This window comes from Acipenser ruthenus, chromosome 7, assembly GCF_902713425.1.
Source record: "Acipenser ruthenus chromosome 7, fAciRut3.2 maternal haplotype, whole genome shotgun sequence".
Classification (NCBI taxonomy): domain Eukaryota; kingdom Metazoa; phylum Chordata; class Actinopteri; order Acipenseriformes; family Acipenseridae; genus Acipenser; species Acipenser ruthenus.
Genome location: NC_081195.1, coordinates 9,689,175 through 9,715,554, shown reverse-complemented (window position 1 = coordinate 9,715,554; position 26,380 = coordinate 9,689,175). Strand labels below are relative to the sequence as shown.

General features: G+C 41.0%; 2 protein-coding genes across 8 annotated transcripts; one reads left to right on the top strand and one right to left on the bottom strand.

Annotated features, from left to right (window-relative positions):
* Window positions 1–229: 229 nt before the first annotated feature.
* On the bottom strand, window positions 230–7,705 carry LOC117415047 (ectonucleoside triphosphate diphosphohydrolase 7-like). 2 transcript variants are annotated; one of them, XM_034024975.2, is made up of 13 exons: window positions 7,603–7,705; window positions 6,872–7,002; window positions 6,545–6,730; window positions 5,029–5,234; window positions 4,285–4,435; window positions 4,049–4,152; window positions 3,906–3,965; window positions 3,466–3,617; window positions 2,720–2,886; window positions 2,193–2,520; window positions 1,596–1,681; window positions 1,184–1,345; window positions 230–853 (listed from the first exon to the last, which is right to left on the bottom strand). In XM_034024975.2, the coding sequence occupies exons 2-13, from the start codon at window positions 6,877–6,879 to the stop codon at window positions 637–639; spliced, it is 1,827 nt and encodes a 608-aa protein (XP_033880866.2). In that variant the 5' UTR covers window positions 6,880–7,002; window positions 7,603–7,705; the 3' UTR covers window positions 230–636. The 2 variants fall into 2 exon arrangements, with proteins under 2 accessions (XP_033880866.2, XP_058882289.1); XM_059026306.1 differs by lacking the exon at window positions 6,545–6,730.
* slc25a28 (solute carrier family 25 member 28) lies at window positions 7,688–26,114 on the top strand. 6 transcript variants are annotated; one of them, XM_059026307.1, is made up of 4 exons: window positions 7,688–7,768; window positions 19,730–19,958; window positions 22,509–22,565; window positions 23,882–26,114. In XM_059026307.1, exons 2-4 carry the CDS (start codon window positions 19,736–19,738, stop codon window positions 24,415–24,417), a joined length of 816 nt encoding a protein of 271 aa, XP_058882290.1. In that variant the 5' UTR covers window positions 7,688–7,768; window positions 19,730–19,735; the 3' UTR covers window positions 24,418–26,114. The 6 variants fall into 6 exon arrangements, with proteins under 6 accessions (XP_058882290.1, XP_033882066.1, XP_033882067.1 ...); XM_034026175.3 differs by lacking the exon at window positions 7,688–7,768 and adding an exon at window positions 14,686–15,273; XM_034026176.2 differs by lacking the exon at window positions 7,688–7,768 and adding an exon at window positions 18,084–18,194.
* Window positions 26,115–26,380: the final 266 nt, after the last annotated feature.

Genomic DNA, 26,380 nt, shown 5'->3' with positions numbered 1-26,380 from the left:
TTATATGATACTGGGTTTGCGCATAACAATCTCTTTCACATGAAAGCTGCTTTGTTTCTATATGGTTAATTCTTCTAGACAGAAGATTATACAGTGTGATCAGATCAATTGTTTATTTCTGCACTTGATTTTTGTTTGGTACACTGCGCTAGATCCCATCTCTCGAGGAGGAAAGCTACTGGACCTTGTATGTATCATGCACCTGAACAAACACGTACTAACAACTGGGTAATTACAATTTGTCACTTTATTTAAACTTAAAATTATTAAAATAGTTATTTATAATTTCCTTTACAAACACCCAGGCAGTGAAGACTTGTACAACCGGAGTGCATCTGTATTACAGTTCAGGAGTGCCCAAAGCCCCCTGTCTAGTTCCATATTCTCTCATTTTATTCACCCATCCCTTACAGTTAATTTACAATTGATTCCCAACAATTTTACAATTGGTCTCTAGAAAAATGCAATTTAAAGTATTACATTTCAGGAAAGCCTGCAGAGAGGGATGATTAAGAAGTGACACAATGTTCCTAGACCCCTGAAATATTTCCACTTGACTACCATCCCTCATCTCTTTCCTCTACCCCGATCCCCTCCAGCCTCACTTGTCCCCTACCTGCTTTCCCTGCTACCCCCTCAACCTTTGAGCGGCTCCCCATCCTCCACCCACAGCAGATCCAGAGTGGCTGCTGAGCGCTGCTCTCGCCGGTGAATGCGCCGCAGACGCAGGATGTACAAGAGGATTGCGAGCACCACCACCAGGATACAGGCGAAGATCAGGTAGTGGTTATAGACAAAGGAGAAGCGAATCCAGCTTGAGTGAGACTGCCGGAACGCTTCCACCTGAAGGTCTCTGCAAGACAGAGAAAGGCGAGCATGTGCTCATATAGTACAGCTCAACATTGATACAGGCACTGGTCACAAACAAATACAGCACTAGCTCAGTGCAGACACTTCTTATCCAAAAGCAATTTCCACATAAGCTTAAAGTTTTAGTTCCTGTATTTTAACTTTTCATTATTTAAGGTTAATTTATTCCTTTATCCCGTCACCGCTGTTTTGCACAAACCCTACAGCTCCTGCCAAGCCTTTCATTCCTCCTGGATGTGAAAGGACAGAAACACAAACCCGACTCAGGGTGCTAAATCAAGGAGTAAGATTACATTAGCCTACTTGCATTTACCTGAGAGGTAGGAATCGTACTTTAAAGAGAATGGCTCCTAGAGTCCACTGCACTTCCTTGTCATACACCAGCTGGGCGGTTTTCAGGTTGGGGTAGTCCTTTGGGAACTGAAAACCTGTATGTAGCACCTCATACATCCAGGCAGACTTGAAGCACTGGTACCTGTGTGTGTAACAGAAACAGCTGTGTACTGGGTTACTTTTAGAAGGGATACAGGGGGTTACTCCCAGGGTTCAAATAAAATCCATTTGTGGGTTACAGGTTGATCAAATTGACCCCTTTGTCACTGTATTTCAGTAAGACCTGGCGGTAATGTTTGAAAAGACAACACAGCCTAGCGGTTGAAACGAGAGCCCTTGGTGCCTCAGTCCCACAGCTATTCAATATTGCTTGAAAATAAGAAGTAACTTACTTAAGCCTGTGGAGGTCAGTCTGTGAAGTGAAAAGCTTGCTGTCCAGTCGCTGTTTTAAAGTCGACCACTTGGTGGCACAATAATCCTACATTGAAAACATAGCGATGATGAGGATAAGTATATTATTGACATGGACAGGACATTAATCTTCTGTACAGTTGGGTTACTTTAAAGAAATAATTATACAGGACAGCCATTTAAGCAGCCACTTTCACTCCCCAAGAGGCCTTGAATTTCTTTGTACATTCCGCTTTAATGGTTTAGTATTTTCATTCATCACATTTGTCATGTTACAGTATATAACAGATGTCCAGTAAGGGCAATTTAAACTGTACTTTTACTCTCTTTGAAGTCAGGAGAGATGAAAGTAACGTGTGACTATTCCCACACGTCTCTCCTAGGATGTGAACCGCACAAAGGTATATGTGTTTTGACTTGAACAGGACAAGCAATTTATATTGCCATGCAGTTCACTGGGTAATTAAATTATGAAATTATATAATATGTTCCTGTGGATAAACAATGTATGTTGGATGTAAGAACTTTGGAATTGTCTCAGTTGATAGTAACTTATTCAATTTGAAATGTGACGTTACCGTGGCTGCCCTGGTGTATTTGGTGCTGTTGTAGTGCCCCCCAATGCGCAGCACGTCCTCCATGCAGTAGTAGAACTCAGAGAAGCCGTAGAACTCACTAGTGTGGAAGTTGATGGGTGCCTGGTAGACTCCCCCAATTAAGGAAGAGGTGCCTCCATTTGTCTTCCCAAGGAAGGGTCTCACAACCTCCTGGCACCTCGACCAGTCTCCCTGACCCTGCAGGAACACTGTCTGCCCATCACTCTGCACAGTGTCTGTCAGCCCTACTGGGAGGCAGGGGTCCGGCGATGGGGATGTGGCACTCATGCCTGTCTGATCTCCACTCACCCTATACACATAAATAATGAGGGCATTATAATACATGTACATTAATGTATGTTGTAATTACACCGTTACAAATTGGATTATTATTATTTATTAACTGGTTTGTTTATGTATTTATTTATTCTTTAAATGGAGGTGGAAGAAACCGAGGACATGTCCTATGAAGTAATTCAAAGTGCCAAGTTTCCACACAGATTAACTACCTGCTCTTGTAGACTGTGCTGTTAATGAGGTGGTCCTCATAACGCTGTCTGGCCATGTTGCCACCAAAGCCCAGGAAGGTGCTGACGTACACTCGGTAGACATGTTGCGTGTGCTGATCGTCACAGCCCAGGTTAAACTCGGCTAAGACGCTCTTTGCTGCCTCTTCCTGGAGACAAAGTATCAGAATGAAGAGGAGAGGGACACTTCCAGCACACCGCACCTCTAGGTCAAGAGACAGAAGCAGTTACCCACACTGCCTGGTGTTACACCACATCCACCTCACCACCAAGTATGGCTTAAGAAAAATGTACCTTCACGGCATCTGAGAAAAGCTTGCATGTAAAACACTCAACAAGAAACTGTGACAAAACACACACAAAATCTAATACAGTAAATACGTTTCAGAAACTTGAAACACTAATGCTACAAGGTTTCCTAATTATTAACCAATTACTTTTACGTACTTCAGGATAATCAAATATTTAAAAATACACATGCAGGGTTAGAAACTCTGACTAAACCGGTCCTGGATTTCAAACAGTATATTACTGGATTACCAGTTGCCAGGAATTTGAGCACTCAGGGCACTGCTACATTTGCTCTGAATTCATTGGACATATCACAACATTAACAGGTCTCATTTGAATCAGCAAGTTTACTACTGGGATTGATTTATGCAGCTAGGTGGTTTTTGTTGTCGCTTCAGGTGGGACAATAAGTTCATACTCCAGCAAGATCAAATTACCTGCTCAGGAGAGGCAAAGCTGACAGTGGTGGGCACCTCATACGCAATCTGCAGCGAGGCCCCACCCATGTCAAGGACACCCACAGTGCGTTTACGGGAGACTGGGTGCTGGGTCTGGGAATCTGTTGTCACAGTAACAACTGTGTCCTCTCCTGCAAATCAACAACACTGGAGATAAACAGGGATCCAAACCCCAACCTTCACAACTCCAGACACCCAACTTTATCCAACTGAAGAAGAATATTAAGCAGACAAACAAGTTGGTGAAGCTCTTTGATTTATATAGGGCAACAGAAGGCACACTGTGTATTATATTGTTTAAATATATCCAGACCATACTGCTACATGTTAGTTTGTTAATTTAACAAATATTGCAATATCTTGTGCAGATGAGCCCTAGTTATGGCGTGAGTAATCTGCCACCTCAGTCGCTCACTCACCCTCCTCTGCGTGGTCAAAACGGCCAAGTACGAAGTTAATACCAATCCATGCATACACTCCTGAGGAAAGAACCAATCCAAGTTTTAGTACACTGCAGGGTTAGAAGCACATTTTAAAACAATGCACCATCAGACTCAACTACCTTCCTGTTTCCCAGAGATGACCTCAGCGTGGGAGCTGGAGAACAGGAAGTCAAACTGAAGGGGTATGTCAGTGTTCAAATCCTCCAGGATCGCCACCTGCTGGCTGGAAGAGAAAGGAGCACAAATCACACCAACTACCATTTAAACAGTGGGAACCACCGATGGAGTGGCTCAATAGTTAGGTTTGGCTAAAGGCAACATTTCAATGGCTTAGTCGTAAGAGCGGTTCAAGTACCTCTCTGGGAGAAGCCTCATGCCGGCAGTACACAGGATGTAGAGAAGAGTCTCCTTGTGCTTCTTCTTAGGGATGTGATCTGCAGCAAAGCTCAGAAGAGGCTGGAGGTAGTCGCTTGCTTTGTCTGGTGTTAATGCTAATGTGGAGATCCCTGTTAACAAGAATAAACTATGCAAGAAACATACATATTCCAGACCAAAAAAGCATTGCAGGTCTAAGTTCTCTGAAAACTTCCACAGAACATAGAAAAGCTAGATACATGTCTTTACATTAGTTGCAAAGATTTGGTTTTGAAGATAAAGGGACTTACTTTGAAGCAAGGACAAACACAAAGGAATAACATGATTTGAACTTTCTAAACCGAACAAGAAACTAGGCAGAACAATAATTGAATTGCTCCTCCTTCAGCTAAGTTGTTGCTAGCTAGTTTTATACTAATAAAATTGATTTCCTGCACATAGAACAATTGCCTTTGAATTTCGCCTTTATTAGCCCAGAAAACATATGTGAAAGTTGGTCACAATAATTGTTCTCATGGTTACCAATAAGTGCTAAAGAATGTTCCCAGTTGGATGAAGTTTTCAAGATGTTACCAAAATCTCATTTACCAGACTGTTCCGTTCAGGAATAGGCTTCTGAACTGGGTAGATGCAATCCTTCTATCCCTGCTCCATCCCCTTGATTAGTAAGGGGGCTTTTCAGCTGGGCTGTTCTGGGTAAATACAAGCCTGGCTTGTGCCTAACCTGGTTTAATCTTCTTGACCACTGGTATACGGTTTTGGTCCTTCATCTGTCGAATGTCAAGCAGTGAGTGGGGATTTCCATTGTGGGGAGGCCAGTAATAGACAAAAACACGAGAGCCACTGCTGCCACAGTCAACCACCACTCCGAAATTCAGGCTGGGGTCCTCGGTGTCTGTCGCCTCCATGTTTTCAACCATGTCTAGGTACCTGACAGAGGGGAAGGGGGAAGAGTCAGAAAGGTCAAGGTTAAAAAAAAAATCAACAGAAGTTTTTTCTTTCTGTTTCTAATATTTACATTTCTTGATATTTTTCACTCTTTTAGCCAAACATGCATGCATTATGAGGACCCTCTGTATATGCATGCACTTTTTTTTTTTAAAAGCAACTTTCTAGCACCTGAATGTTAGAAAGCCTTCTCTCAGGTAACCCCACAATGAATAATTACCTCTTAGTAACACTGGGCATCGCTAATGGGTTTAAGAGACTAACTCACACATGAGTGGTGGGAGCATCTAATTGAAACAATTCACAGCCTTGCTAAATTTCTTGCATTTTGCTTATTCAGTGAAACATTACTCTCCGACTTCCTCCGATTTAGCTGTCCCATGAGACAAAAATGAAATAGCCCTCAATTACAGGGATTGGGTTTCTCGGCAGCTGGGTCCAACACTTCTCATCGGCTGGGTTAAAAGGCTTTAAATCAGAAAAGAAGAATTGAGCTCATTCAGAGGCTGACTACATCTCATTTAAGATGCTTATCAGAACAGCAAAGGATCGACATTAACTCGATTAAGACCTGAGAATTTTGTTGTTGTAAGCAAAAATTAACATGTCAGTCCCTCCGTCGGCAGTAATTCAACACCGTCTTTCTCGAGACCACTGTTTTGCGATAGTGATGCAAATTGTATTAACTGGAGAGGCTCCGGAACGAAACGTGATTAACTCTTTAGAAAATCAGCTAATTTCCTCCCTGCCTGAGAGCATTACAATAATGGGAAGGTGGACTCCTTAAGTGCTAATTGATCAAGAGGTCCTGAAGTTTCAATTCTCCTCTTTTCAGGATGGTTATTAAGTGAAATAATTAGTCATTGCCAAGGCGAGAGACAATACTATGCTACAAACTTCCACCAGAGGGCAATATAAAACTGATAGAATTTTTTTTTATTTTTTAGATTTAGTATAGGAGTGGGCCAGACAGTCCACCAGCAATCTGGTCCATTCTGTTGCAGTAGGTGCTGTCTTTTGCATGTCCTTACAGCACTAAACAATAATAATAATGAAGAAGCAGTTAATCGGTTTCTGTTGATGCTAAAAGTACAGGCAACGTTAGTACAGGCGTCTTAGCTAATTTAACATTTTTGCCTGTCTACATTTCCCAAGTGAGAGCTTTTACAAAATGTTAATATCTTCTAATATCTTATTTTGAATGCCTGGTAGTGCTCCCACTCGTTTTTTTAAATCTGAAAGGATCATGCAAGACCCTGTAAAACCCGAGTTCAGTTGAGCTCAGCACTCACTTCTCCAGACGGTTGTTCCTGGTGGCCTGGCTCCAGGGCCAAGGTCGCAGTAAGGCCAGGAAGATCAGCAGGAAGCAGGTGAAGAAGAAGACTATGCCGATGAAGCGCTGTCTTGGCATGGCGCTCAGCATGGAAAGGGAAAGGCTGAAGTGCCATGAGGCTGGCAGGAGGCATGCGAAACTTAGCCTGAAACACCCAGACGGAATGGAAAAAGAGGAAGGAAAATTAAGAGTTGTAGTCAAATACAATTTTACAACTTTTTGTTTTCATATTCACATTTTGTTCCTCTGACAGCATCCAGTTTTCCCAGGCTGCATCTGTCTTTACCTTGCCATATGTCTGAGGCTGTACAGGCAGAAAATGGAAGGGGAGCCTCTATCAATCTCTGTCACCTCATGGTGTTGTGGCTACTGTCTCCAGCTGCTCAGTTCTCTGGGGACACAAGGCCGACAGGAACTCTGACAGGAGAGAAATTACATAAGCGCTGACTTTCACAGAAAGAAAAAAAAACCATGAGAGCTCACACCTGCGCCTGTCTTTGTGTCAGGTGGACTGAAGACACGAAAAAAGGAACTACGTGGTGTACTCAATTATACCAAATTCAATGAAAAACAACATGACCAATTCATAATTAGCTTGAGAAAAACAAAACCATAAAAAAAACAAATTTAAAGTGGCTTTGTTGGCTTTCATCACCACACTGTATTCTTAGAAGATCATAATCAATATCTTCAATAGGGGCTCTGTTCAAGCAGTGAATGGGTTCCACACCAACCAAGACGTGGCTAAAACAACAGACAGTAAATCCTAGTCCAAGAGCAATACAGACACGACTAGGAAACAATAACCTCGTTTTACAAATCCGCCGCATATGATCGAGGCTGACTTCCTCGTCTGTTGTTAATATTAAAAGATAACTGAATGCACACCGACAGAGGCACCCACAAATGAGTTTCTGCAGCTCAGCACAGTCAAGAAACGGCAACGAAACGTGCACACAGGATTTTAAAGTGGTATTTTTTTTTTTTTAATGTAACTAGAAACTCCAAATTACTTACCACAATATGTCTTCTATATGGTCAAATTAAAGTAATAAAGAATTACTGCAATGAAGCCTTGACTTCTTCGTTCAGCGGCTTGTCCCTCGGAACACGGCGCCACGTCACCAAGGGAACAGGAAATTGACGTAAAGTGCTGTGCTAGCGCCAGATTAGGGGGCTTTAGGTAAGGTTTTCTACCACAAGCATTTTGTGAGGAAACAAAAATCGTTTATATTATTATTCACGTTGATCAAGCTATCTTTGTTGAATTAATGAATAACCTGAACAAATATGAGCCATTGATACCCAATACAGGTACACTGTTACGGCTAAAGTAAGAGACGGAGGAATTTTGCAAAAGAAGACTTCAGTGTACCCCACTTATGACACAAAATGAACCCCGAAATGTTATCCCATCAAGAAAACCAAAACAACAGGGACGGGCCATTTGTTCTTTATTGGTCCTCAAAAAGTTTTCTCCAGTGGTAGGGTTTATGACTCCATGTATGCTAGGACAGTTTGGGACCGTTCAGACCTTTCAACTGACACCCCAATACATTCTAGTAAGTGCAGTTCTGTGTGTGAAAGGTACCTGAGACCGGTAAAACGTAACCGAATGCATTGCAATGTGTTGAAAAGCCCAAGCTGTTTTAGTGATCATCTGGTAACCCTACTCAATGGAGATTGCTAAGACTGGTCATCATTCATTGTGGTTAGAAAGCGGTTTGAGTGAGATCACATATTGTATATTTTGGCTCCTCAGTGGCCACCCATATATATGACCTTAACCTAATCAAACCTCTGTGGGTCATTTTGTAGAAAAAAGGCATGTATGGCAATCACCAACAGTGGTCTTAACCACTGTTAAAAACATTTTAATTTAGTGTCAAGGATAGTTATTTTGTACATGTGTGACCATATGACTAAAATCGGCACTTTGGGCAGAACTGGGAGGTTTGGAAAAATAATCCACATCAAGCGTCACCTTAACTCCAGAATAAAATGATTATGGCAGAATTATACAGTAGTCTGGATGTGGCCAGTTTCATTTGTGTGCAATGTAAAACATTGTATTAGACCTCTTTATAGTTTATCAAAAACGTTTCTTTTTTTTCACAAAACAACCTTTGCCACTCCAAACCCAGTCATGGGAGCAAAATGCAGCGGCTGCATGCATTAGCTTAAACCTTGAAATCAATAAATCGGTCAAATATGAGTTTCAGTTCCATCACTTGTGGTCTTCAAAGGCTGCATTTCCTCCTCCCCCTCTCTATCGTAATCATTGGAACCAACAGCTGAGTGCCTGTCTACAGTGCATAGTCCTGTCTCCCCAGTTTAAGCCTTTATCATTCGGCTTCTATGAGCTGCACACTGCCAGGGCGCATTAATCTGGCACATTAACAAAACAAAACATTCTTCCTAGTAAATTCTTCAGCTTTTTAAAGGTTTATCTTCAACAACAAACTCTTAAGGATAGTAAACAGCACTTCAGATGCATGTGTTTTGTACTATTTCAGTTTTGTGAAATGGAAATCCAAGTGCCGTGAAGATTATTTGATTATGTGCGATGTGGTTGAATGAGATGTTGGTATAGTTTAAACTGGATGCAAAAACGCCCACCTCACCTCAAGGAATGTGTTGTTTATAATCTACGATTTTATTTATTTATTTTATATAGCCATGGAGATGTGAAAGGCGTGTTTCAGTTTTCCTTTTTAAGGTGCAGGGGGACAGTGCAGGACAGCTGAGAATGGAGTGTTTAGTGCTCATTATTGTCAAGGGTTAGTGCTGGAGAGGTGGGAATGGGATGTTTTAGTGCTCATTATTAAGGTGCAGGGGGACAGTGCTGGAGAGCTGAGAATGAGAAGGGTTTTCAAGGATGTCTATGCACTGCTTGTAGTGATTAACCTGCCACTCCACATTATCCTGAAATAGGAGGAATGAACCATCACAGCAACTCTCAACCTGCAGAATATGGCAGTGGGTGTGCTGGAAAGGTAACCAACAACAAAGACTCATATCCCTATGGGTATGGGTATGCACAACAGTAAAGCACAGCTCAAATGTACTAGCTGTTGTATTTTAGGCCACTAGAGGGCACCCGAACACTGAACTGATTTTTTATTGGAAGAATTTAAGGTTGTGTTTTATTTTGACACATTGTCAGAGTACAGCACAGGAAGGGATTAGGTATTAGGAAAATACAGTTTAAACAGTAAAATAAAAAATAAAAGACAAGCAAAAACCTAACCGATCTGTATCACAACTAAAGGGTTCATTTATAAAATTGCTAATGCCAACTAGAGGCGAGGAAAGGGATTTTAAAGCTTTAGTTTTTATTGTTTAAAAATTTTTGTTCCAAACTTTGCCATTGAGTAAAATCTTAGTTAATCTGGCCCATAATGTGTCTCTGTCTCAAAGTCATTTTGTTTCACTGATCACTTTATATTAAGGTTCTTGAAGTTGTCACACCGGTGAATACTGCCCTCCCATGTGCATGTTTTTATTCTTACTGCTCCTACATCACATTTTATCAGCACTAGAAGTGTTCCGAGGTGTGACTGAGCTCTGTCACAACTGACAGTGTGAATGGCTAATCAAGCCTCCAAACCACGTGAATTTTTTTTTGTTGGCGAGAGCTATAACTAAAACAACATGCAGGATAAGGAATGCATGGAATTTCGTCTAGCCCAGTGCGGAGGAGTTCACTTCAATCATACAAAAATTACAAATGTTAGTTTTTGTGAAAAAACAAAGCATTCCGTGAGTCACAGCAGTTATGTCATTATGAAACCAGAAAACCAGAAGCAGTTAAATGAATGTGTTTCTTACTGGGTTAGTTACATTTATTTAGTTTTTAGGCATTAGCACTGTGAAAACACAAGATAGAAGATCGACTGTGACATACAGGCAAGCAAACAAGGGCGTCCAGTATTCTCTGTCAGAGTGTAAATGTAGCAGTTCCATTTATATGAAGTATAGTTACCAGTCGCTGATTTTTGATCAGATCCTCCCCTATATCTAATAAGAACACCTTTACATGTAGGGCAATTCATTCTGCAGTTTAAAGCCTTTTGGGAGATCTCATTACACAGAGCAAAACTTACAAAATGGCTGCCATTCACAGCACAGCCTGCTGCTGAAGGACCGATTATGTTACATTTGTACTGAGAGCAGAAGCTGCACGTTGCTTCCATTTTATAAAAAAAAAAATCCAGGGCCTTAAGAAAGTGAATTCCAAAGCACTTGTCAAACAAAAGCATTAATTAGAGGACAGATCCAATGTAATCGGAGCCTCCATGGCTAGTATTAAAAAAAGACTCTAATCTCCACTTAGCCGTGGCTATCTCAAGGTACTATATAAGACAATGTTAGACTTCAGAAATAACTTTTCAGCAATAGTTTAAAAACAGGCACCGTGTAGGACTCCCTAATATCAACTGTCGGAGAATCTGAGAGCTGTGGTGCAGTGGCTCTGATACTCCTGGGTGTGACACTGAGTTATAGGAACTTTAAATGGATCGTAGCTGACAACATAATTCCATAAATCTTACCTTCTGTGTACTTCAAATCATTCTACAGATCTCTATGTTTTGTAAGAATATAGTAAACATGTATTTCTATTTAGAAAATCATATGTGGTACAACACTAGCTTAAAGAAATCCCTGATTGCAAGCCATGCTTCCAGTTGGTATTGCACATGTTTGGTTATTTCACCTGGGGGGTGAAATTGTCCCCACCCCTTTAATAACTTATTTACTATCATTAACCAACTAGCTGCTTTCCCTATTGACTGACATGTTTTCAGTCAGTAAACATGCTTCGACTAGAAGACCCTGTTGAGGTGCAATGACCCAACAAGTGCAAGTGAAACAGATACCCTGAGAATAAGGCATAGGAACTGAGATCTTTCTTTAATCTAAAGTATCATGTTTAACAATTAAAATGTGGGTTTGCCATAAAGCGTGTTTCTTCCAAAACTGCACGTTTGAGATGTTTGTAGCTAAAGGTAGTGCAAAACGGGTAAGATTTATGAAATTATTTTGTTAGCCACAATTATTTTAATCAGACCAAGGCTGGAGGAGTGCAGAGCATGAGGGTATGTGTACAGAAAAATTAGTTCCTTTGGGCAAAAAGGACACATTTAGGACACAACAATAACAAGCCTCTTTCACAGCCTGTCACAGTGGAGAAATCCATATTAGAAATGAAGTTACACCTACACTGTAGATTCAGAAGTGTTCTGCATTTCAGAAACCTTAGATTCCCTAACTTCTGATGTCACTGCATCTCAGTGATTATGACATATTCTTTACAGTAAGCAGTAGGGGGGGAAGGGATAACTGATGTGTGGAAACCATGGAAATGCTGTTACACAACAGTGTGTTCAATAAACAGACTGATCACTGTGTCTCATTTCAGGACATTCTGGAGGTATGGAACAGTGAATCAGATTAAAAACTGTAGCAAAAACAAATCTAAAACATTCATATGTTGAACGGTTTCTGATATTGGAGTCTTTTCATGTTCATCTTCCAAGTACCTCAGCCTAAATTGAAAACTGTATTATATTCTGAATTGTCTGAACTTGTCTGGTTGGCACTGCCTTACTCTCTGCTATTCAGATGCTGCTTTCCCTGCAGGCTTTGCAACTGTCACATCAGATCTATTCTTGTTGCACTCCATGTGGTGAATCACGTTTCCGTACAGTCTAATATATAATTATTCAAAAGCAATGCCAGATATAAAATAAGTAAGAGCTCGTTTTAACTTTTTTTTTTTTTTTTAAATAAGACCATTCATTAAACGTGGGAGGTGGAATCGCCAAATACTGAGGAATTTGTGGGGAATGAGTGAGGAATTTAAGGAAAGGAGGATAGAATTTATAAGGGAAAACAAGGATATTCTGGAGAATTCAGAGGAAGTGGAAAATACTATGAATATGAAGTTTGGGATAGAAGATGTTCACTGGTTGTGCTACAGCTGTTTAATTTAGTTTGGAAGACAGGTAGGATTCCTAATAGTTGGAAACTTGCAATAGTGATTCATATTGAAAAGCCAGATAAGGATGGAAGTAAACCAAATTCATATAGGCCAATTTCCTTGACATCTAATTTTGGAACGATAATGGAAATAATGATAAATTATAGATTGTTGTATTTCTTGGAAAAGAATCAGTTGTTGGCAAAAATTCAAGAGGGTTTTAGAAGTAATAGATGTACAATGGACCTGATTTTATGTTTAGTGCCAGAGGTTCGAAAGGGGTTTCTTAATAAGCAGCATACGGCAGTGGATATTGAGAAGGCCTATGATATGGTGTGGAGAGAAGGAGTTTTGGTTAAAATGTTTAATAGAGGGATAGTAGGAAGAATGTTTTCATGGTTTAGAAATGTTTTGGAAAATAGGAAAATGCAGGTCAAAGTTGTGAATAGTTTATCAGAAATAGTAGAGATTGAAAATGGAGTTCCTCAAGGGAGTGTAGTGAGTCCGCTCATTTTTAATATTATGACAAATGATTTGCCGAAAAGTGTTGAAGATAGTGGGATATTGATGTATGCTGATGATTGTGTTGTTTGAAATAGACATAGAAATGTGGATAGTGGGGCCAAGTAATTGAATATGAAATTGAAGGAAATGCATTTATAGGCAAAGAAATGGGGGGGGGGGGATTTTCAACGTCAAAAACAGAGGGAGTTATTTCATAAGAAGCAAAAGGGGAGATATTAGTATTGAGTTTGATGGACAACAGTTAAAGACAGTGCCAGTGTTTAAATTTCTGGGGGTTTTGTTGGATGAGAAATTGATATAGACACTGCAGATAGACAAAACAGTTGTTAGATGTAAAGGAAGGATGAGTTTGTTGAGGAGTATATCGGGGAATGTATGAGGAGCAAGTAGGAAAACATTGTTAATGATTTATAGAGCATTAATTAGGCCTATACTGGATTATACATGTATGATTTACGAGGATGCAGTCAGTAAGGCTTTGGGAAAACGGGATGTGGTACAAGCTGTGGCTCTTAAGAGTATTTAGTGGAGCACTGTGTTCATCTCCGGTTGCAGCATTGCAAGTAGTTACCGGGGAAATGCTACTATATTTAAGAAGGAAAATGCTGAGAATTCGGTATTGGGTCAAGGTAATGAATGGAGGAGATGGAAATCCTGTTCAAAGTATTTTTGAGCCTTGTTGGGAATATAGGGAAAGTGTGATAAAACTATTGGGGTGAGAATTCAAAAAGATATTTAGGACCAGGAAACATTGAGATATTGTTTAGGAAGGGTGAGATTAAAAAGAGTACAATCTAATATTAGTCTGTGGTGTTTTAAAACTCTTCTGATTGATTTATCTTTGTTAAAAGAAAAACAGAAGGCAAAGGGCAGAGGTGAATGTTGTAAACGGGCATTGAGATGGGTAAATAAAGTTGGGGGTGCAGAAAGACAGGCCAATGTAAAACTGTACTACATTTTTTCGATTTGGGTTAAGGGTTCGGCTGATCAAAATCTTAACATCAGTATTCGAATTATCTCGGCTGGCCCTTCGCGGAAAGGCCTGGCCCGTTTTTCTACACTTGAAGCATCCAGCATGGTTTACCACGACCTTCACTTTTGACCTTGCAAATCTCACACTGCTCAGCCAGCCCAACAACTGTACACACTCGTGAGCCGTGTGAGATCCGACCTCACCCAGCAGGGACAAGCAGACCGAGTACATAAAAAATCAACTTCTAATATGCAAAATCAACTACTAAACCAATCACCTAACACATGTACATCAAACCCCGGCTTCAACACCGACAATTCCTGTTTCTCATTCTATAATAATAATAATTAATTAAAAAAAAAAAAAAAAAAAAAACCACCGCAAGAGTCGTAGAAAAAATAGGGGATTGACCAAACTTTTAACTGAAGTGTGGATAAACCAATAAGCTTATGGATACTGTTGTTAACATCGCTTCCTTCATTCAAAAAGATCTCTCAGAACACAAGGTTGAATGCTCTCATTAAATATTGATATTTAATAGACGTGAGAAATGTCCAATCACTGCCGACTTTAGTCATAAAGGACGGTGGAATGGTGCAATCGCGCAGTGAATGGGATTTTAATTGGCGTGTCAGTCACTTCGTTGTGGCCATTCAAAGGGTCCATGGCACTTGGTAGGCGGTGCAAGTTCCTCTTCGACCTGCTTGCTGAGAAGCGCTTATTGGTCTCACCTCCCCGGAGCTGCAGGAGGCGGGAGATGGAATAGTCTGTACGGAAACATCTTGGGCGGGGAATTAAATATAAATTACGCTGTTTTGGGGGTTTTTTTTTTAAGAATATCTGTAAATAAAGACTGTACATCTGGTTTTTGATGGAAGCAGACGGTTTTGTGAGGGGACGCCGGATGTCAGCTGAGACACCCGGAGGGGACAGCGGGGTCACAGGCGCGGGAGCCGGCGCAGGGATTCGGTGGCTTGGCGGTGGGTTCTGGGGAGTTTCGGACGGAATATTTGGAAGTCTGTCGCCGCGGGTCGGAGGGGACGCCGACCAGGCTTTGCAGCTGCAGGGCACTCTGGAGGCCGCAGATATCCCCGACCCAGATTACGAGGGTCTGCCGAATGGAGCCTCCACAAGCACCCACATGTTAGCTGGAGCTGTGGCCGGCATCATGGAACATTGTCTGATGTATCCTATCGACTGCGTGAAGGTAAAGGCGGTGACCTGTGACAGATATTGCCATGCTGTTAAACTCGCTTTACTGGCACCAAAACCAGTGATTTCTGCCAGGGACACAAATTGAACATCCTTAAGTGTTGTGGGTTCAGGGTGCTGCTCCAACTTATTCAGACTTCCAGTTGCAGCAAGTCTTAATACCATTACATTATGCAAACAACCATGCACGCCGATCACTTTGCGGTATTTCGTGGTATGCATATACAGTATGTGTATCTAGAGTAACACTTCATTATTGTTGTGCTTGTAATAGTAAGTCAGCTATTATTGTGTCGTGGGTTTTAAATTAGTTGTTGCATTTGGAGTGCAAAAGATTACCCCTCACAAGCCAGTGTCAGACAGCTGCTTTTTGGAGACTTAAAACCGTAAGTTTATGTCTTTACTACTGTCAGGAATTTGCATTGTCAAAACACCCGTCTGAAGTCGGGGACTGTTTATTGCTGTATGGTTGACAGTAGCATTTATTCATCATAAATATTGTTTTGGTACAGTAGGACAGGTAAACACAGGGTTGATCTATGGTGGGAGTAAACGTGTTTGTTGGTATCAGTCGCCTGTACAGTATGTATGCAGGCGATGTACAGCAGTCTATGATGGTGATTTATCCCTCACCTGTTGTGATCAGAATAAACGAGAAGGGTAATTCTCAATTGTAGAAGCGGCATTTAATGAAAGCTAGTCACAGTAAGATATGCAACTGTCGAAACAGGTATATGGATTTTGATTAGACTGAGATCTCTTACTGGTTGTTACGAGTTAAGAAATAGACAGATCTTCCAAGGCAAACATTTTTATTAGGACTGCTTATCACTGGCGTTGATAAGAAGTTGATAGTTTATTTCCAATTGTGAAGGTTTGAATTTGTGGTGCTGAACACAATTTATGTTGTGTGTTTTTATTTTATTTAACTGTTAAAACATATATAATGTCGTTCTTTTAAATTTGTAGTAAGCTTGTAAATGCAGACGTTTCATAATCCTTTCAAGGCCTAGCAAGAGACCTTGAGCCTGCGCTAGATTTAGGTTAGCAGGCTTGGCAGAGCCGAGCACTACGTTACAGATCAAGAAATGGGAGTGCATATGTCTTGACAGAAAGTATAATGGTGTATTCAAGTACAACGTGCCGTTGTTTTCAAAACCGCTTTGAAGGAAAACGTATAAATATGCTTTTAATTCGTAAAAGGTGATCTGCACGTGTGGATGTTTCTGTAGCGTCAGTCCAGCAAGTTAGAGATCTAAATGGGTTGTATTGACCCGCCCCCGCCCCCGCGACACCATGCCTGCAAATATATTACTAAATGGATTACTTCAGCAAAGTAACTTGTTCTCCTATTTTCGAGAGCTTTACAGTCAGGAATATAATATGCAATTCAAGCAGAAAGTAAATTAGGTTAGATTTTTGAGCTAAGGTCCATATTATTTCTGATGATACAGGAAGTGAATTACTTGAATTTGTCTAGAAACCACAAACATACAAATTGCCAGCATTAGTGTCGGAAGTGTACTGTGACCTGTGCCAGCTTTGCAGACTCAGATGGACAGATTCACCATCGTTCCGGGAATAAAATATGAGGACCATCGTAGACATAAGGAAAACCAGACAGTGGATCTTTGATTTGAAGTAAAAGAAACCGGTTTGGTTCTGCCTCCAATTCTGCACTATGACCCATGGCTCCTCTTAAACCCCTTTCACACTGGCATGCTTTACCTGGGTTGGAACCTACCCGGGTCAGGACTCGGTGTCATGCGGGTCAGCTACACGATTTCACACTGCTTTTGATAAAGCAGGGTTGACGTGGGTGACAGACGCAAGTAAACAATGCACGTATCAATGCCGCAGAAGCAGCATTTTACAAGCTTCTCTGGATTGAACCATCTGCCCAAATGTTGATTAGAGCAAGTGTTTCTTCACACCTGCTGCAATCTGGTTCATGGTGTGTCTCAAGCAACAAAAATATGCCTAAACAGAATAAACAAAAACATTCCTTGCAGAAGTGAAACCTTCACGCAGGCGTGGCTGTTTGTTATTTCGTCGGCCGTCATGCATTTTGTCTCTCAAACCGGGTCAAAGCGTGTCAACCCACATACAATGCTGGATTACAACCGTGCCTGCGGCAGCTGTAGGCGAGAGATTCATCCAGAACCCAGCTACTGCATTATTTATGTTGCTGTTGAAGACCTACAATTATAGTTTTGAAATGAACGAATAGCCCTTCTATTCAGATAAATTAGGGGCCTGTAACCTGAGGCCTATGCATGCAGCCCCTGCAGGTCAGCCTACGAGTCGGATCAGAACAACTGCTAAGAAAAAGCAGGTGGAAGATTCCATTTTTTTTTTTTTTTGGCCTGTGATTTCTAATTACATTTCTTTTTTTTTGAACAGCTTGGGTAGAGTGTTGTAAAGGTGCTCTGCAGGCTGTTTTGTGGCATGGCGGTACCACCATGCACTTCAACAAGGAGAAATAACTTGTTTGGTTTTACATCAGGATTCATTACCTTCATCAGATGTGCTTTTTGTACCTTTATTTTCCTGTATACTGATTTCTCCTGGATTTGTTAAGAAAAAAATTCTGAAGTTGTAAATTAAGCCTCGTGCTCTGCAGAAATTGACTTTGGAGCTAAGTTGGGAAGCTTGGGTGTGGCACTTGTTTGGTTACTGTAACTAGAGCCGTTTTTCTCAAAAGTGATGAACTTTGATGGTGCAACAGACTTCTTTGATTGGCCACTGGCTATAGAGGTTTTTTTTTTTTTTAAATTTTTTTTCTTTTCTCTTCCCCTTGCTGTGCTGGTAAAACTTTCTGCTGGAGGGGAATTCCAGGATTGGTGAACACTGAGGCTCACTGGTTAGTCCTATTGATGCACATGCTAATGTCAACCCAGGAGCAACCACTGGCAGGTATTCGCCAGTGTTCAGGTCACATACCGCTTCTTTCCTCCAGCTATTCACAGTAGGCTGTTTGCTTTGAAACAGGCAATATACAAAATGGGAAAACATTTACAAACAATATATAAAAACAAAACCGTTTTAAATGAAACCTTATTACGACTATGTTTATTTTTAAATAAACACATTTAAACTATTAATGGGCAGCGTTTAGCACAGAGGGGGGGGGCTGGAATATCAGAACAATAATGAGACATAGAGCAGTGATACTGCATCGAAAGCAGTGGGTCTCAATAACAAGCATGTGTAGAAATCTACCTCCACCACAGTTATAAATACAAAATGAGAGCTGTGGCGTTGATTAGCATGACCAACGTTCACTGTATTTATTTGTAGAAGCTTATGCACGGACAGACAAGTGCCACTACGGTCAGAGATTCTTAGACTTTCAGTAACTTGTTGTAAAGAATGTCGTTACCAAGTCAGGACGTGTGCCAGCTATTTTGTTCTATATACAAACTTCACTTTATATATTAACTTCACTGTTTAAAAGTTACGCATTCACTGCTTCAAACTCTCACTTTGCTGATCTCTGGACTGCCTCTCTGACTACCTGCGTGCTTGCTAGGCATTTCTTTGAAGGGAACGTGTGTGTTTTTTGTAAATCCGCTGGCACTGCTTCAGTTGCTCATACCGGTTATCATTGATTTCACAATTTTTGTGAAATGAACCCATTACCCTGTAATATTCCCCATGAAAGTTCCCATTTCTGAACTTGAATAGTTTTATACATATTTTTTTTTATCACATAAAATAAATACAGCAAACGTTTTCCTTATTGACGTGTTACCTGTTACACTACATTTAGGAACTTGGCAGCCGGTTTAGTTAGTTTTGCTTCCAGTAAATGATTAAACAAGATGCATGCTTTCTTTAAAATATCTTCAATAAAGATCGGAAATATTTCTGCTAATGATCACTCTGTCCAGTACAAGAGGCCATTTTACGTGTCTATTGTTTGTACATTTGCAGTATTTTGTTTGATAAATTACTTATAGTGAAAATAGAATGTCTTTAAAAGGTGGACATAAAAAATGAAATATTCTGCAATTACCATGTGGCTGCTCTTCTACGAGGTGAGCCAGTCAGGGACCCCCGAAATATTCTGTTTAATCGCAAAATAACTTGTAATGCCTATGTTTAGATCATGAAATAAACCATTGTTTTACTGTTAAAAAAGAAAGAAAAAAAATAACAGCCCTAGTTATACCTCATAAACCATTTCAGATGCTGTCTTAATATTTTCAATGTTAAGCTCCACGTAATGGTGCTTTTCATGTTGACTTTTGTGTTGTGGCCATGTGATGTTGTTTTACACTTGATACAGAACACACATTTTGAGATGTGTTCTTCACATTTGTTACACAGCAGCATTCTGATTTTCTCTTAAGTTCCATGATGAGGGTTCAGTCATTTGTTTTCTCTTTTAACCTCTGACCATACTGCTGATTCAACCTCAGCTCTAACCCTGTCTCTGTCTCCCATAGACGCGAATGCAGAGCTTGCAGCCCGAGCCAGCAGCGCGCTACCGGAACGTGATGGACGCTCTGCGGCGCATTGTGCGGACAGAGGGAATCTGGCGGCCCATGCGGGGGTTAAATGTCACAGCAACAGGGGCAGGCCCTGCCCACGCTCTCTACTTTGCCTGTTATGAGAAGCTGAAAAAGACACTGGGAGACATCATCCACCCTGGGGCAAACAGCCATGTGGCTAACGGTACCACAGTCTTTCCTCTCCCAGCACAGGGGGCACACTACCGGGTTTACCACGCAAATATATTCACAAAAGTGTATTTCCAATGCAGTTAATGCATGTAGAGAAAAATTAGAAACTTGTACTGTTATCTTTGGGTACTGATACAAATTTAGATTAGCTTTCATTTTAATAATTGTTCCCACTATTGATACAATAGTTGAGTTTGATACAGCCAGGGCTGGGGTCAATTCCTTTTTTTCAATTCCTTTTTAAAATCCATTTCCAATTTCCATTCCATTTTAATCAATTCTAATTCCTTCAAAGGATACCGATAAAGGAATTGGAATTGGTTTTAAATTGGAATTGACCCCAACCTTGAATACATCGTCTTAATTGTTTTACAGGACTTATAACATTACCTCAATTCATTTAAATACAATGTACAGTAGCTGTGGATTGTGTAAATAGATTACTTGTAGGTGTGCAGGCATGCAGCATTTCTCACACAACATGACTTTGTATTATATGATAACCTGAGCATATGCTGACATTGCAGTTTATCAAAAGTAATGTTCAGTGCAGTAAACTATGTACAGCATGTGAATGATACTCCATAGTTTGCATTTTGTGTGGAAAATTCAGTTATATTTAAGTTTTATCATGATTGCAGAATGTAACAGCTGAAACACTATTCAGTTCAGTTGCTTCTTGACATTTAGTATTTTTGTTTTCACATTGAAAATCAGTTTGAGCTACTACAGGTGGTGGTGTCAAAAGTGTAAGCCAAAGTTTGTATTTCAACCTGAAATGGATCCCACTGCAGTGCAAATCCAGTTCTTGCTCAACTGCTTGTTCTGTACTTAACTATCCCCATTCATATGGATATTAAGACAGGCAAGCCACTCAAACCCTGATTTGAGATGTGGGTCTGAAGCAGCTGAAGGCTCTGCCACTGGGCCAGCATGGGGTGGGAGCTGGTAAGTTTTGTGATTGGTCAACTCCCAAACTGCTACAGCTGTTGTCACGAAATCACAAGCTCACACCAAGTTTGTGTCCCTCTGATTGATTGATTGTTTTGTTTTTTTTGTCGTCTTGACTCTCGGTTATCTTGAGCACTTCACTGAATTGCATTAAATCTATTTTTCGAGGATTGAACTTCGGGGAACCTTTGAGTTCACATGTTCTCTTTTAGTGAATATATAAAGTTACAGTGGCTTGTTTTGTATGAAGGTCCCTTTTTTTTTTTTTGCACTGTGGATCCTTTTTTTTCAAAACCAAGCTGACACTATCTACCCCTCCAGTGTCATTTTACAGCACTGTAACCTGTTGCTGCTTGACCCACAAAAAACTCCAAGGCATTGGCAGCATAAACTTGTCTGTTTCCTCCATGCTACCCAAGAGTGTTGACATGGGTTGTTGAATGTGTGATTTAATACGACTGTTTGACTTGCTGACTGACTGGTTCACTTTGGCGAATTAAGGGTGTGGTTGGTCATGTGAGACAGTGAACATGAAGATAATTGGATTGGTATGTGAAGATGAAGGTGAGTGTTAAGGTTTCCAAACACCAGACGCGATGCGATTTTTAAAAGAAAAATTGTCGACGAGACATTTTTGCAGCAATATGACCATACACACCAGAAGCGACACAGAGGCGCTGCGACAGGTTTGAAAACTGCCAGATCGATATACAGCTGTTCAAAATTGCTATTGACAAAACTATGATCAAGACTGGTACATATTCGTCAACATGAGTGTGTTCTCTGACGGTATTTCAACATATGGCAATAAATTGTACACACCAGGCTTCTCCAGTTCCTTCGAAATGGACTCCCATATATTATCTTTCAGATCTGTATCTTTATAATTGTGATGTCCATTGTCAGAAAGCTCTAGGTATTTTTTCAATGACGAGTATTCCTTGTTTCCTCCGTCATTTAAGATGATTTCTCAGTGCCCTAGTTGACGCGTGTCAGATTGCAAAAAATAGGATTTAATCCTATTTATTTCACTTCCCTCTGGTGCCGCACCTGTGTCGCCTGTCGTGTCGCTGTGGTGTGAAAGATACTGCACAGTTCCGCTTGCCACATCGCGTCAGGTGGGTAGCAGCCTTTAGGATTGTAAGCAGTGGGGAGAATGGGGAGGTGAGAGTAAAGAGATTTTAGACTGACACCCCATGTCCCCTTGCTTTTCTTTTTCCCCTTGTTTCAGGTCAGGGGGATGCTGGGTAAGTAAGCTCCTGCATGCTTTCTAGATAGTGTGCTCGCTCACCTCTCAGGACAGCCTGGACCTCCCTGTGCTCTTCTCCATTCTCTCACACTGCCCGAAAGATCACTGCCTGGGAATCCCTATTTCATACCAAGGCCTCTTGGCCTGAAAAAAAAAAAAAAATTCTCAAACCAGTTTAGATGCCTTTATGAACAAGCATGCTCAGGGCTACATTGTGGTTTTAATATAAAGTAATACTGCCTGAAAGTTCAGACAGTCAACACCACAGCCACCCACCCCATCATGTCCTGAACACACTGCCCCTCCCCCCTCCTCCCTCTCACCTCTGAGTTTATTTTGCAGGTGCTGCTGGGTGTGTCGCCACATTACTTCATGATGCAATGATGAACCCAGCTGAAGGTAACGTCACATTAACACCGTTTTAACTTCTTGCAGACTTCTGTTTTATTTTTTTGTTTTTGTTTGCTTGTAAAACCTTAAGACAGGATGTTCAGATGGACTTCCATTTTGTTCATTTGTGTTGCATGGATGTGGTTTACCTTGTAGTTAGGTGGGAGCCTCTAGAGAGAGCCTATTTTTAATATTGTTTTCTCAATAAGAAAATTGACATTTTTGGAAGCAAATTAATATTTAGACATTAGAACTACTGGGGAAGTTTTTCACCTCCCAGGAAATAACAAAAATACATTGATTGGAATAGGTTACTACATTTGAGCCCAGCATGATTTCAGATAACCTTTTATGTAATGTTTGTATTGTCTGTAGCTTCCTCTTAATTTTACAGAAGTTGCCTAGCATAGGTTTCTTAACCTGCTTGCTGTAAAATAGTTATGTCTTCTGCATTTCTCCCTCATTGTTCCCCCTAACAATCTGTGTACAAATGACCCATAGGCCTGTCTACTAGCATTGCTCATCACGAATCATGCCCTCTAGACAGCTTTTTAATGGCTTTGATGTTGTGCAGCTGTTTGGAAAGGGTGCACTTTTGCAGGTGCAAGGGTTTCAGAGTAAGTAGCTGTTGTGAATTCTCTTCTCTGTATTTTAGATGAGTGAAGGATTAGCCCCCTGAGCTCAGAATAGCGTTACAAATACGAACTGCACCCTTTAATGATTTAATGAGGATTACCTTTGTGAAAGGGACAAGGCAGCTGGGAAGGACAATCCCGGGGTCAGGAGAAGTTTGTAGTGTTTAACATCCAAGGTCAGGACAAGAGGTGTGGGAACGCTGGGCTTCTCGTGGTCTTGAGAGGCATTGATCTCATTGGGGTTCTCTGTCTTGCTATGAGTAGTACACGGACTGCTAGTGTACAGAGAGGAGCAGGGTTGTGGAAGACAAAAGGAACTGTTTATATGAAATTAAGTGTAAGTCTGTGAAGCACCTACATGGATGGCTGTAGATCAAGTTAACCTGCTGCACCAAAAATGTGGCAAGGCAAGAGAGGTGAAAACAAATGAAGGAGCTTTCTATCGCTTTTATACTTGAACCCCAGTTTGCTTTTTCCATACTAAATGAACCATTTCTTCCCTTGTTAAACATGTGCTGTGCAGTTTTAGTTTGTTTTTTTGAAATCTGATTTGTGACCTTTGCTAATTCTCTCTCCTGTTTCCTCTTTTGTTCCACCCCCCACGGGAAATGTGACTGTGGACTGTCAATCGATATCTGTATATGCTGCTGCCTGCACCATGGGATCATGATCTGGTCGAATCCCCTGTAGTGGTGAAGCAGAGGATGCAGATGTACAACTCGCCTTACCGCAGCGTTTTAGACTGTATGAGGGCGGTGTGGCTGAAGGAGGGTGCGGCCGCGTTCTACCGCAGCTACACCACCCAGCTCACCATGAACATCCCCTTCCAGGCCCTGCACTTCATGACCTACGAGTACCTGCAGGAGACGCTCAACCCTCACAGACAGTACAACCCCACCTCACACATGGTGTCTGGAGCACTTGCAGGGGCTGTGGCTGCCGCAGCCACCACCCCGCTGGACGTTTGCAAGACGCTCCTGAACACCCAGGAGTCTCTGGTCCTGCACTCCCTCAACGTGAGCGGACACATCTCGGGCCTGGCCCATGCCTTCCGGACGGTTTACAGGCTTGGGGGGGTCCCGGCTTACTTCAAGGGGGTGCAGGCCAGGATCATCTACCAAATGCCTTCCACGGCCATTGCCTGGACTGTCTATGAGTTCTTCAAATACTTCATCACCGAGCACCAACATGCGAAGCGAAAAGCACAGCGGGAGAGTGAAAAATAATCCCAAGAAGTCATCAAAAATAAAGTTGAAAGAAAAAATTAAATATAGTTTTATCAGGACTTTAAAACAAAAAATAATACGCACATAGAAACATGCAGAACATTTGAAACGCCCCTCAGCCAGACAAAATGAACATATGCTTTTATCCTTATTGTCCCATTTGATTGGAAGGTGCCGTAGTTAACTCCACAAGGGGGCACTGTGGTTCTTCTCATTTAACACTCAAAATAGTGCTTGTAAAAAGTTTTAAGTTTGGTTTTAAAATTAGGAAAGAAGATTTAAAAAAAAAAAAAAAAACCTTTGGAAATGTGGTTGAAGAAGATAAACCTGAGAGTAATATAATAAGTGATAATTTAGCAAACAGTGCAAAAGACTAGTTAGCTTGTCTTCCAAAGTAATACATTGTGGGAGGTGGTTCTGCGGTTTTATGAATGTCAAATAAGTTTCTATATTCCTGCCTTTAGAAACGTTTGAGCTTATGCTATTGGGCACTAAAGAAGTGGGGACTGAATACCAGTTTACAGCCCAATATATGCCCTCCTACATTAACATTAATTTTTAAACTACTGAAGAATCACAGTGCATGGCAGGTAACTTCCTGCCAGCACACTAACACAGAGCTAGATTTCACAGAGAACCTCTGGTGTCAGAATTCTTAGCACTAATCTCATAACCAAAAATACCACAAACTACAGATTTCTCTGATTTTAATGCTTCACAGGCTAGAGATTGTTGCCTTACCATGCCTACATTTAGTGTTAAGGTTCTGGGCATGATTTCAGATAGGCATTTACACGACATTACCATAGATAAACACGATCTTCATTCCAAACAAATCTGCACAGAAGTGCCTTTGCACTGGAACTGGTTGGGGATGAAGAATCGGCGGTTTGCATCATTGTAGCAGAGTCTGGTTTCCGCCATGTTAACTTTGGCACTGATCACTATTTCCATCCTGATAGCTTTCAAAAGTGTAAACTACTTAACCCTTGGAATGCTGGATTTATACATTACCCTTTTTTGAGAGGGGGAGCGGTTTAATTTATTATATATTTTAATGAACATAGTGTCACATAAATTCCTTATACATCGCTTAACTGCTATTTGAGTAGCAACCAACGAGTGAAAAGGTAGAATGGTTCTAGATGTGTGAAAAATCCATTTATCCATGGACAAAAAAAACGCCTGGTGTGGAATTACAGGGAGAAATCTTATTTGTGTAACACTGCAGTTTGAATGGACCTGATGAGTAGTTTCCACAAATCAAAGGGATCTTGTTCACATACGATCTGCAGATCTTTAAAAAGATAGTGCTGCAGTACTGTGACAGTTGAGGCCACACCTTTTGAACTGATACCTTCCTGTTTTATATTTTGCAAAGTCACCCTTTTTTCTTTTTAATTGACAGAAGTTGTTAGATCTATATATTATTTTTATAAAATAACGGACTGTTGTGAATTCCAGTTATAACACTATCTGTTCTTGCCAACCCCAAGATAGAATTATAACCTTGTTCATCACTGTTTCCTATCAATTGTTCTATATGTGTACTGTGTTCCAAGGGTTAATTAAGCAGTATTAGTAAACCATGGCTGTGAGGTGTTGATTGTTGTCTGGTTGCCCTGTAATTGTCATTTGTCAATAAAAATGGTGGCAAGCAGTTGCTTTTATGGGAGCTTTCTGCTGAAGTTCAATGATCTCTCGTTTTGTAAACTTTCTTATGTTCAAAGTGTCTCCCAGTCCTTGGTTTCAGGGAGTGACATCCAGCTGCTTCGACCTGCAGTGAAACACCTGTCTGTTGCCCTTGTGTGGGACAGAATCCTCTCCCTTTATCGTGTTAGCACTAATCAGCACCTCATTCATTCAAGGCTATTTCAGTACCCCTTCTGCAGTGCCGCTGACAGCGTCCACAGCACACTGGGACTGTTCACACAGGCTGCTCATTCAGGAGCTCTCTGTGAGC

What these genes read in the sequence shown, in the direction of transcription:
- LOC117415047 (XM_034024975.2), bottom strand. An exon ending in CATCTCTGGGAAACAGGAAG is followed by an intron (nt 3,966 to 4,048) that starts GTAGTTGAGTCT and finishes TTCTTTCCTCAG; the next exon opens with GAGTGTATGCATGGATTGGT. An exon ending in AATACACCAGGGCAGCCACG is followed by an intron (nt 1,682 to 2,192) that starts GTAACGTCACAT and finishes TTTTCAATGTAG; the next exon opens with GATTATTGTGCCACCAAGTG.
- slc25a28 (XM_034026175.3), top strand. Translation starts at nt 14,938, where the DNA reads ATGGAAGCAGACGGTTTTGTGAGGGGACGCCGGATGTCAGCTGAGACA. An exon ending in ATCCTATCGACTGCGTGAAG is followed by an intron (nt 15,274 to 19,729) that starts GTAAAGGCGGTG and finishes TGTCTCCCATAG; the next exon opens with ACGCGAATGCAGAGCTTGCA. An exon ending in AATGATGAACCCAGCTGAAG is followed by an intron (nt 22,566 to 23,881) that starts GTAACGTCACAT and finishes AATCCCCTGTAG; the next exon opens with TGGTGAAGCAGAGGATGCAG.